At 37.0% G+C, this 12,843-nt stretch overlaps 1 protein-coding gene across 1 annotated transcript in view; it reads right to left on the bottom strand.

Annotated features, from left to right (window-relative positions):
* Positions 1-12,843, bottom strand: part of GPC6 (glypican 6) — a 713,349-nt gene that overhangs the window by 487,309 nt on the left and 213,197 nt on the right. Inside the window, exon 3 of the mRNA XM_058832891.1 lies at positions 4,511-4,669. Within this exon, the coding sequence (XP_058688874.1) occupies positions 4,511-4,669 (159 nt within the window). The remainder of the gene's footprint in view (positions 1-4,510; positions 4,670-12,843) is intronic.

A 12,843-nucleotide genomic window follows, 5' to 3' on the forward strand; every position in this document is an offset into this window, starting at 1 on the left:
ATTTAGCTCAAATTAAAACTCTTTGATATATTTTTCCCTATACTTATTCAAAGGATTAGTGAGAAAATGTCACTGAACAGCTATTTGTCTCCTCATTAACATTCATGACAAAACCTTCCGGCTGGGCTGGTTTCGGTTGCTGATGGAGCAATACTTAAAAGAAATTGGCTTGTGTGTGAAACAGCTGCTCAGCAATGTCACTATGCAAGGGAATTGGTGATAATAAGATGATACTATTACAGCTACACTGGGAGCATAATATATTTTAAGCTGCTTTGAGGTATACAGTGGAGGTCCAAGAAGTGGAGCATGATTACTTGTCTGTTGTTAGGAATAGGAAACAGCTGATCATTACTTGTCTGCTTATTTTGCATTTAGTCTTACACAAAGCCTTGAGGTAATAAAAATTCCTATCTGCTGGAATTCTTCACTTCCTGTGTGTTTCCTGTCTGTTGGAAAGGCTTTTTCTTTTCCTAGTGTTCAGAATGGTATATGTGCCCCATTCCTGAGACAAGTATTGCATTCTTTGCTAGGACAATTGAGCACTTGTTTCATAGGAACGTTTCTAATTTCACGGCTTCATTTATTTGGCAAGATTCTTAGGAGAAGATTCTATGGATCCTCAAACACCTATCAGTGAAATTCCAGATACTGATTTTGCTTGAAATGATCCTCCAGTATGTCAATGCAATGACAAATATGCAGATGGTGGCAATACTGATGTAAACATCTGCACATAAGGCTCAGCCAAGAAACAACAGGCAGCAGGCATTATGTTATGTAGTGATTTATGCTAATGCACTTGTCTAGAACATGGAAACTGAATGGAAAATTATATTGTCAGATTTTTGATTCTGAGACATCTTTGAACCTCATACACTATGATGAATAAATGAGTCCAGAATAACGGAACAGTCAAAAGTCCTAATACAGTGACAGCCCTTTAGAATTGTGGACTAGAAATGAGTAAGAAATAAAAGATTATAAAGGGCTTTAGGATGCAAGAACTGATTGACAGTTAAAGGAAAGGTATAATTTTTCTGATAATTTTCAAATCACTTAGTAATTTCTAAAGTTCTCTGTTACAAATTTCGTCTTTAGCTTCTATTGCTTTTATATATTACAGAAATTTATTTGTTGCAGAGATTTGGAAGCACCGTACTTCAGATGAAACAAAATACAAAACTGACACAGAAATTATGCAGAAACATTGTAAGCAGGCTGAGGAAAGGGAATCTTCATCTCAGCTCAGCATTGATAAGGCCATGTATGGAGAGTTATGTCCAGGTTTGCACTCCCCAGCACAAGAGAGATATGGACACTGTGGTGCAATCCAAGCAAAGGGCAGTAAGATGATGAGGGTTCTGGACTACCTATTCTAAAAGCAGAGGCACAGAGAGCTGGGACTTCTCAGCCCAGAGAAGAGAAGTCACAAGGCGTCTCATCAATGTGCATAAACATCTAGTGGGGGGATATATAGTCCAGGATATATAGACAGCAATGGGTACAAACTAAGAAAAACAAAACAAAACAAGAAATTCCATGTAAACACAAGAAAACACTTTATTGTGAGGTGTAAAGTCACCTCACAATAAAGTATTTGTGTCAGTAAACACAGTGTTTTGTCACAAGGTCAAAACTGGCACAAGTTGCTCAAAGATGCTGTACAGTTTCTATCCATGAAATATTAAAAATGCAGCTGCACGTGATTCTGAGTGACCTGTGATAGATGAGACTGCTTGGAGCAGGAGGGCTGACAAAGCCACCCCCATTACATCTCAGCCACTGGATGAGCTCACATCTCAAACATTGGATTCTATGATTCTGTGTAAGAATGTTTGTCTTATCAGAGGCTAAGGAGACAATGTTCCAGTTACAACAGATTGAGTTTCCTTTTAGATTAGATCATGAATAGGAATCTGGGAAAAAATCCTGAAAAGGAAAACAGATATCAAACTGCCTCTCAAAATGGAAATCATAGCATCCTTCTATCTATGCTTAAGTGTATGGCTGTGCAGCAGAAAACAAATTAAGAAAGACAAGGTTTATGAAGGTCATCAAAATTCAGAAGAGTTCACATACCTGTAAAAAGTCTTATGTTGCAAAACTCTCTTACTTTAAGATGTTTAGTACAGCATTAATAAAACCCTGTAAAATCTACAAGATATCCCTTTGATGTTCTTTCAAGAGTTCTCAAAATTAAATGAATGTCTGAACAAAGAAGAGCTTGGCAGAAGCTATAGTTGAAATTAACTTCTCAAGGGAACAACACTGATATCTATCTCAAAATTACTTAGATATTCATATATTCTTTTATTGCTTATATGTGCTGCTCTTGAAAAACACGGGTACTGTGCAAAACTTCCATAAAATCATCACAGTTGGCTGTATCTCTTCTGCTGTTTGTGGTGTACTAGCATTAGATGGCAGAATAATGTATGAGAATTCCTTGTCCAATCACAGTACCAAATTAAAAAACAAACAAACAAAAAAAAAGGATTATACTTGAACAGTTAAAACACAGAGCTTAGCTGTCAATATTGTTTTATATTGAAAAACATCATTGTATTTTAAACTGCAAGAAATCTAGCTGATTTTACACTGGAAGTCTATTAGGTGAATATATTTCTCCATTAATGCCTTCCCTTCTGGAATGAAGCAATTTTTCCATACAAGTGCACAAATTTTGAATAGCTCTAGAATAGCATTGAAATCCTGAAAGCATACGCAAAGTTCTAATGCTCTCTGATAAGACATCACATTGCAAATTCCCTTTACAAGATCAATAGTAAGAAGAAACTTTTAGTCTTTAAGTCTTTTATTCCAAGTTTCTGTGGAGCAGATCCCAGAGTGGAGTATTTACACCCAATCAGGAACTTTCAGCGATACCTTACCATCCGTATTAAGACACAGAACTTCAGATTACTGGAAAAGCCAAGTCCTTGAGTCCAATGCAATACAGAAAGGACTGAAGTTGACAAAGAATTAGAAAAGTCCTGTCTGAGCTCTGTGGTCAATGAGTCCAGAGTTTTCAGTGTGCTGCATGCCCACTGAACACCAGTGATCACCCTGGTTTCCTTCTAGGAAAAAAAAAGCCCTGTGCATGCCATAGATGGTTTGAAATGTCTGTTCTACTTGCACACTCACTGTCACACTTACTATCTTGTAATACAACACAGCTTCTAGACTTCATTTTTTTTTAAATTCTTTGAAGACAAGTACATTTTTTAAAAGCCACTAGATAAAAAAATTACACTTTCACATTAAAGAGGGAAGTCATCACAATTCTGAGCAGTGTACAGTCATCCCCACCTTCCAAGGACACTCTCTAAATTACATTAGCATCTGATCTGCTGCTAGGGACTTTCCTCCAGCTCATCCTCATGTTACATTTTTTCCATTCCTTTTCTTTATAATTCATTTTTTCTTCTGTGTCACATTGAGAGAATCAATATCAGAAAAAAAAATCTTTAATTGGATAATAATACAGAATTACCCTAAGGAGTTAGAGCCATCTTCACTTCTTTCAGAATGGGACCAAAGAGTTTTAAAGCAAGCTTCCAAATTCAGAGATAACACTTCCACCATTCTCCTAAATGTATGCATAAGATCAATTACCTGGGGTTAGCCAGCTTTACCCACTTATTTGCAGGCTTTCCACCTACATGCAGCTGTTCAATCCTCTTCGCAATGCTGATTTACACCTCTTAATTCCAGACCCTTTTCAACTTACACATATGCAGAAATGTTCAGGGTGACACTTTCAACACAAATACATATTTATATAAAACCATCATGTGAAAATATGGACACAACCATAAAAATAGCGTAATGTTCATTTTCAAAGACAAACTCTTAGCAAATTGTGACACCATAACATTGATCTTGGAAAGATCTTATAAAGGCTAATCACAAGGAAATAAACCCCTCAAACTGTTATTTTCTGTTCTTTCTAGGTAGAAATGATGTGTTCAGTACTGCTTAAGTGGTTTGTATGATAATCTCTCTCATACACAACTTGAGGCCTTAGGTTTTGGAAGCCAGAAGCCCCCTTAGAGCCTCTGTACATTACAAGAAAATCATGAAGGAAAAAAAACAACAGCCTTAAGGCTATAAAAAGGCAGTCTACACAAATACTTCTCTGCAATAACAAAAATCATGGGAGATCCATAGTTCATCTTGCAACAGTGAACATAATTACAAACCTAAATTTTGCATTTGAAACTAGGAGACAAAAATTATAAACCTCTCTATGCATATCTAATATCTTTTTTCAACATTAGCCAAGCCTGCAGGCACTTAACAGTCTGATTCTTGATGTCATTGTAATTAAAGGCAATACTCACAAGGCTGATAAGCATAACAGCTGTATATTAACCCTTATCTTAGCCAAACTGACAACTGCAAATGTGATATCTAATTGTAAAGAAAAGAACATTGGAATTTATTATGGATATTATGGCTTTTATATCCCATAACCTTGAAAACAAGTAAATTATATCCAGCCTACCGTCAAACTTCTTGTGCCGGGATATAAAAGTCGTGCGTACAAAGTGACTTGTTTCCTCCACTAAGTTTTCAAACTCCAGTTTGCTCTGTTGGCTTAACTTGTCCTCCATTTCTGAGGTGCAGCATGTGTATTCCTGAGGGCAGATTCTCAAATGTTCCCCTGGAATCACAAGAAAAGAAGGAATTAGAAATATCTGAATACAAATAGAAATGTGCCAGAACCAAAAATACGTGATGGCTCTTCAGTTTGGGTGGGCTACCCAGGGAGCTCTTTAAGGCTTGACTTAAAGAGCTTGAGAGGAAACATCTTGAATTTATATCAACAACTTTGCTATAGCTGGGTATTCCTTGCACGGGAGAGGAGACACACATTGCAGAGTTGTTTTGATACTTCAAGAAGTAAAACTGCCTCACACCAAAAGTGTTCTCCCACGCTGAAGAAGCCTTCCACATTTACTGAAGCATACTTAAAATTTGAAAAACAATTGCTTGCTTTCTGTTTGTATTCAAATTGCCTGGAGAAATACCTAGTGAGATGACCTATTACAAGTCACTGGAGCTGTCAAAAACTGCAAAACAGAAATCATGCATTTGTTGTCAAAACCTGATAAACAGAAATTATGCATTTCTGTAGGCAGGTCCCACTTGCCCAAGTGCACCAAAACATTCTTCCCTTCTCCCCGTCCTTCCCTTCTGCTGAAGTGTATTTTAATGACTGTGTTTGGGAGCCACAGGTTTTCTTGGGCAGCATTTCTTGTGAGACTGAGCAAGTGCTCTGCTGAATAGGAGAAAGCAACGAAGAGTTTAATTAATGCTTATGTTATATGGAAATGCAACGTAAAAGGTAATGAAAGCCTCTTATTTAATTCAATAGATTTATCTCTTGAAGCACTCTGCCAGTTCTTCTGACAATATTGCTTTCTTCAGTACAATTTGCACGTGGAAACCAATTCTTCAGCTCATGAAATTAAAATGGTCTGTTATTACATGAAATGTGAATTTCCAATTGACACTGTACTAAGGGTGTCAGAAACATTTAGCTTGGTTTATACAAAAGCAGAAAATTCTACCATTTCCTCTTGAGAAATAAAGAGAATGATCTGCCTGTATGATTAAAGTTACTTGTAAGGCAATGAAAACATTTAGCTTTCTGTACACTGAATCCTGATTAAAAATCCCTCTGCAAATCTCTTAAAGGTGCAAATAAAATGATATACAAAGCCCAAGGGTTAAATAAATACTGGGGACCTGATTCTCATTTATATCGAGGCTCCTTTCTACCACTGCTGAGCCATAAAGAAGACTTAAATGCAATTTATACCTACTTTAAGGCTGCTTTTCACCATTCTTATTATGTAGTGAGGAGAAGCAGGCCCTAAGTTTTATGCTTCCCAGGGGTATAATACATTTAGCTGCTGCATCATTTTGGAGACAACATCAAAAAGAGGTTTGCACATGCTTAGAATAAACACTGCCTTGAGTTTGCCCTCACCTTATTCCAATTTATGTTTCAGTTCTTGAATGATGTCTTTTAATTTGAAATTTAGTCATTCCTCAACCTTGACTCCTCATCCCATCTTAATTTGTTTTTTTCTGCAAGAGTTCGTAATATATGAACTATAATGCCATGAGGTTTCTTTTAGCAGTCTCAAGACTTTTTAAAAGCTCACAGCTGTACATCTTCAGAAAGGACCATTTTATTACTATCAGTTACAGTTTGGCAGTACAAGTCCCAGTCATGTCCAAATGAACCATGATATAAAACTTTGTATAAACCTGGGAAAAAATTACATCCCATGACCATCAAAGTATTGTAGGGATTGCTTCCCATGTCTGCTACACCCTCCCACCCCAAGAAATTAATTCCTCTCCATCCTCAAAGTCACACATCTAAGCCATAAACAACATATACAGGGACTGGTGAGCCAGCTGCTGTCAAACATAAAAGATAGTGGCAAACTAATGTTTGCCCTACCTTTTACATCTCTGTCACATTAAACTGCAACTATTCAACAGGTAAGGGAGGCACCATAATAAGAAACAATAAAGGTTATTTCAGTAACAGTAATGTGAGTTTTTATTAGATGTCAGAAAGACAAGTAAAGCTGAAATATTGTGTCATTAGAAGCAGTGCTGTGTACTTGATTAAATAAAAAAAAAACCCATCCATAATGTCTGCAACCCACTTTCCTCAATAAATACAGGGTTTTTTTCCTTACTGAAAATGCCTGCTTTCCCAGTTCCAGAGTGGTAGTTTATGCTTTTTATTATGATAATGTCCTCTAGTGACATTGCGACCAAATTTTTTTATAAAATTCACTTTTCTTTCCTGTCTTCACCTGAAGTTCTTATTCTTTTTTGTCTGGCTCTGTTTTTCAGAATTGTCAGGCTATAAGCTGGACTAATGGTTATCATCATGGCACTGTTCTTAGTAACAGCCATGAGTCTAAATTTTTTAAGACACCAAGTATTATGCCGAGTATTATGACAAATTAAATTCTATTGAACAGTCATTTTTGGAGGAATAGTAATTTTTTCTTTCTCTGACTTATTTAGAGTCTTAGCTTTGCTTTGCTACAAAAATAATTTCTCACTTTGGCTGCTACAAGCTCATCCAGATTCCTACTGCATTGTTTTCTTATATATGTATTTTCATCAAGTTTCTTCCTTTTAATTCACTGGTTATTCCCTCATTCATGAGGCTCTAGACTGTAGAAACTCACATTTATCAGAAACACAACTTCTACATTACCTCATTGCCTTTTTCTCCCAACATGTCTTCCTAAATCATCTATACTAGTCACCTACCATCCCCACAGAATTTTTGCTGTACAGTAATGAACTTTTTTCAAAACACATTTCTAGTTCTTCTCTACTTCCTGTCCATATATTCCCTGCATTTCTGTGGAAAGAAATAATAACAGAAATATTGTGCTACTCTTCATATTCTGTTTCATTCTCTTCTCTTTCCTGCAATGGAGGATCAGGTCAGACTGCAGGGAAAGCGAAAGAACATGCATTTTCCATTGGTCCACACAATGGGGTCTTTGTATGCCTAAGATGTTCAAGTTAATTGTGGAAAAATAAAGCTTTTAGAAATTTTTGCTCATAAGCCCTCAGTGTTTATACTGACCATGACTGGCTGCAGTTTCCAGAAGTTCATAACTTGGACAAAAGCTCATGTGCTTTCCTGGGAATGGCAAATGGAAACTCTCTGACAAAGTAATTTCTGTATGCTTAATCTTCTTTTATCCTTTTGAAAGTATGACTCTCATTTTGTGCTTGTTCTTATCAAACCTCCAACTAATGTCAGAATTTCCAGGTCATTAGTTCACTCCTTGAAAAAACAAAAAAAAACCCAAACAAAAAAAACGACATACTATTTTTATACTTTCCTCAGCATAAAAGTAGGGGATTTGTTTGTTGAGGTTTTTTTGTTGTGTTTTGCTAGGGTTTTTTTTTTGTAGGTTTTTGGTGGTTTTTGTTTCGTTGGTTTGTTTTGTTTTGTTTTGTTTTTTTTGTTGTGGTTGTTAGTTTGGATATTGTTAATTAAGAGGTGTGTGCTTTATTTTGGATTTTTTTCTTTTGTGCAAATCTGCAACCTAAGAGGCTGTTTGGATTTGAAATAACTCTGCAGACTAATTTGATTGTGCTTCCTCCAATTTTTTGAATTTGATCATTTACCATTTGCATTTTGTAAAACATTGTTCTATTACCACAGAAAGAATTTAATCACTAATTTGTGTATTTACACACCTCAAGTATTTTGCAAGCTGAAAATGTTCTCATGACTAATGTACCAGTTCTTGCCCTGGGAAACTCCATATGGTCTAGGTTCTTATGCTAATTTTAGCAACGATTTTTATGGCACAAGTGGCATTGGTTATAACTGACTAGTTTTTCCTTGTTGCAAATGGTGTCTCCCCAAACAAGCTTGACACGAACGTAGTTACTCTGCACCAGAATTCTGCCAGGCTGAGCAGCTATTAACTCAATATTCCCAGCGACCTACCACAACTCCTCTAACCACTGTTTCCAGCTGAAGATGCTGACCTACATATCTCTCCTCATGTGGCTTATGTTATATAAATCAAATCAATTGCCTACTACAAATTCAGCTACCAGTATTCAATTTCAGTTTTATTACAGCTGTAATCTCACACCTGCCTTCACATGATCCAAATTGGCAACTTTTGCAGTTGAATTTGGCAATCCTGCTAGCAATGCTTCTTTGAAGTGTGATAAAGCAATTTATAAAGCAGTTGTTTTATATTCAGATATACTGCTGTTTGGTGTCCTTAAAATGTGCTACAAAACTCAGAAGTCTTTAAAAATTCGCAACTTACAGCTCTCAAGCTGAATAAATGCTTTTACTGCGTATCAAAATGCCGGAACTGATCTGAGCGTGGTAACTACTTGCAGAAGATACAGTCTGAAAGATCAGTAAACCCTACGGAATACAACATTACCCTTCACAATTTAACCATCAGATTTCCTGAGCACCTTGGTTACATTATTAGAGATGGAAGTATTATCACATAACAGATTTAACATCAGGCAGAATTTTTTATGGGTCATGTTGCAAGTTTAGCAATTTTGGAAGCAATTCTTTCTCAGGCATTCTAAATTTTATAGTTCCTATCCTAATCATAAATTTAAAACCCTGATAGTGGTCTGTTCACAGGGTAGTAGGGATAACTGTATGACTGGGGAGAACAGAAACAGAGTCACCACTCTGCTTCATAAATCCAACAATGAATAAAAGTTATTAAATAAAATGGGTAAATTAAAGGTGTGCTTTCAAACTTGATCACCTTGTATGCACCAACAGAGCCTGTAGGAAGAAAAGATAGCTCTACATTCTTTATCTTGCAGGTTACATCAATATGATTTGGCTTTGTCATTAGCTGTGCTCTTTGAAACTTGAAATACTTGCTTCAGACCTGCTCATATTCAGCCACTTGTGGAGAAAGCAGTGGAATTTATTAACAGTATGAACTTGAACAAGGACAAGTATCTAGTCCTGCACCTGAAACAGAATAGCCAGATCCCAGTACACGTTGACACCTGTGTGCCTGGGGAGATGCCTTGCTGAAAAGGATGGGGGATCCTAGTGGACACCCAGCCAACACGAGTCAACAATACCCTGCAGCAGCAGATGTAAATCTGATACTGGGTTGCATCTCCAGGAGCATTACTAACAGAGGTGGAAACATGATCATCCCACTTACTCAGTGTTTGTCAGGCTGCACCTGGAGCACCCTGCCCCATTCTGGTCCCCACAAGTCAAGAAAGATACAGACTGGAAAGCATCCAAAGGAAGATCATAAAGATGATCAAAAGACTGGAGAACCTAATGTGTAAGGAAAGACTGAAAGAGTCAGGTTTTATTCCCCTGGAGAAAGAGAAGGCTCAGGAGGGACCCAATCATGATATTATAGTATTTAAATGGAAGGTGGTAAGAGGATGGGGCCTCTCTCTTCACAAGGACCCACATGGAGAAGACAAGGGGAAAAAGATACAAATCATACCAGAAGAAGATTCATCTTGGCATAAGAAAGAAATTTTTTAAAGTCACAACAATCAGTCACTGGGACAAGCTCCCCAGGGACATGGTGGATGCCTCACTGCTGAAGAGTTTTCAAGATTTGATTGGACAGGGTGTCAGTTAACCCCATCTGGGCTCCCTTTCCCTCAGAACCTGTCAGCACATGATCTGCCAGCATTCCTTTCAAAGTGTGCTCTTCTGTGGTTCTGTGATTAGGTACTTCAGAACTTCCTACCTCTCAGAATTATAAAGGACTGCAACCACTTAACTGCTGTTTCTTAGTTAACATTTTCCACCCAACTTTCTGTATTTTTTATTATTTTAAAAGATTATTTTAAAATGATGAAAAGAGTTAAAAGAAACACCTCAATCAGCTTTAACACTTTCCCCCTGTTTTGAGATTTGGATCATTTTCAGTGTGCATGATGATGTTTCTGAATACCTACTTTTTAAGTTTTCAATTTAAGTTCTCTGGTGAAATCAGGAGCATAGGAAACTCTTAATGATCACATTATTAATTTTCTATTAGAGAAAGCTATACTTCTCCAATACATTTACACCATTCTCTCACACATCTGCTAAGAGAAAACAAAGCTGTAGAAGAATTTGACTAACAATCATCTTCAATTTAAAAAAAAAAACCAAAAAAGCAGCAGTATCATGTTGTCTGCATTAAATTATTTAGCAGTTAAAAATAAATTAGAAACATGAGTTTTAGCATTTCAGGCAATATTCAAATAGCAAAAATTAAAATATCATTTTGTTGGACAAAACCCTGTTCTCTAACCAAAAAGTCCTAAGGCTCCTTCTGACTTTGTAATTATCTTCTCTGTGGGGTATAACAGCCCTGCAAGCAGCCTCTGTAAAACTGCACCTGACATTCAAGTCAGAGATTGAACTTTCCTACTCAAACTAAAAGGAAACAGATTATGTTCTAAATTAATTCCATCGTAATACTGGCCTGACAAGTGATGACAGGAGCAATATTTGCACAGAAAATGACAGCTGGAGGAAGGAGGGAAACCTGTCTGCAGCACACGGATCATGCCATCAGACACAGCTCTCCTAATTTTAATCAAAGGAATATTGAACTTGAAAACCTTTTATGTCTGGCGGACTCCAATAAACCCGTGCAACTACCCCAAGAAAGAGACTAACTCATTTGTTTGCCTCAGACTCAAATCATCTTTGCTCAGATTCCTTTTGTTCCTTGAATTCTTTGAGGTCAATTAAAAAATTAATGCCTTCCAAACGGACTGATAATTAGTTAACAGTCTCTTCATTACAGGTCCCACAGGGAACATTCCTTTACAAGAAGCCCTGACCCTGTTGTCCTTGGGAAGATTTCAGTAATAAGTTACCGAGGCTGAGGCCAAGGGGAGCTTGTTCAGACTAAGACTATACAGATGCTAAAGAAAGAACTGAAGTCCCTTGAGTATTCCTAACTAAACTATTAGAAGCAGTACCACTACTCCAACACTCAGGATCATTTTATTTTCCAAGCATACACAGTCAGACAAATTGTTTTTTGATAGCACAGTTTGTGAGAAGAATCTTTAGTTACCTCTTGAAGAGTGTATTACTGACTTTGTGCTCAGTGCCTTGTGGAAAGCAAAAGGCAAGGTTGTGATTCAGCACCGATAGTTTCATCATCTCACTGGCTACATGGCTGCAATTTTCTGATTTCAAAGCATGCTCCCACCTGGGAACAGCAGCCAACTCCCCCTCCCCCTCGATTGATTTTTGCTGTTCTTTATGTCCCCTACTATAATAGCAGAAATATCTTATATAGCATTATAGTGAGAAGTAGAATACAAGCAGCACATTGCTTTACCATGACCATAAAACACAATGCAAGGAAGGCTTCAAATTTAATCCACCCACAGAACAATTTTATGATTAAGATAGCAGGATGAGATTGTACACATTCATGTATTTATAAGGATTTTAATCAACATTCTTCATTTAGAACTGAAATCCAAAGATGTGATTGTAGCACATGGTGTGTCAGAGGCAGATTTACAGCACTTAGGTCATTTACCTACCAAAATACTGTTGTAGGAGGGCATGCCGGACTTGACTTCCTGGGACTAACTGGGTGTGCTTTACTGTCCAAACCAGTCCCTAATACAGGTACTAAGATTAGTACCACTACTAATATACATACATAAAAAGTTAAAGCTGAATGAGATACAGTCATGCCATTTGATTGAACTGCCAAGTCTATTTTAGAGCTGTGCAAATCCCTGGCTAATCACTGTATTGTCATGTCATTTTAAAATACTAAGCTTAACAACAACTGTTTAAGAGTCCTTAATCAAAGTGCTCTCCTCATATTCACATGGCTTCAGTCAGCCCAATGAAACCTTTTCGTCCTACCATTAAACAGATTAATCTTCATTTTTGTCTTCTGATTAATAATGACATGCTTTCCTGCAATACCACTCACAGAAACAGCTCAGGAAGACAAACATGATAAATGTTGAGTTGGTCATAAGTCACAGGCTGTAATGGATACACCAGTGGTAAGACTTAGGTGCCTCTGCCAAAAGCTCTTTATTGAAATATTTTTCAGTCTAATCTCTTCCTTAGCTCTTTCAGGAAAAAGAGAGTACCAAAAGGGAGGCTAGGATTTGTAAAGATCTGAAAGTCTGATATCACACTGACTCAAGGTCTTCCTATGAAATTTCAGGGCCAGAAATGTTGGCATTTGTCCTTTAATTTCTGTTCAGAACCAACCACTGTGAAAAGCAAAATGCCTTTAACAGCTCCTAAGTATTAACCTT

The sequence above is a fragment of the Poecile atricapillus genome, chromosome 1 (assembly GCF_030490865.1).
Source record: "Poecile atricapillus isolate bPoeAtr1 chromosome 1, bPoeAtr1.hap1, whole genome shotgun sequence".
NCBI classification, from domain to species: Eukaryota; Metazoa; Chordata; class Aves; order Passeriformes; family Paridae; genus Poecile; species Poecile atricapillus.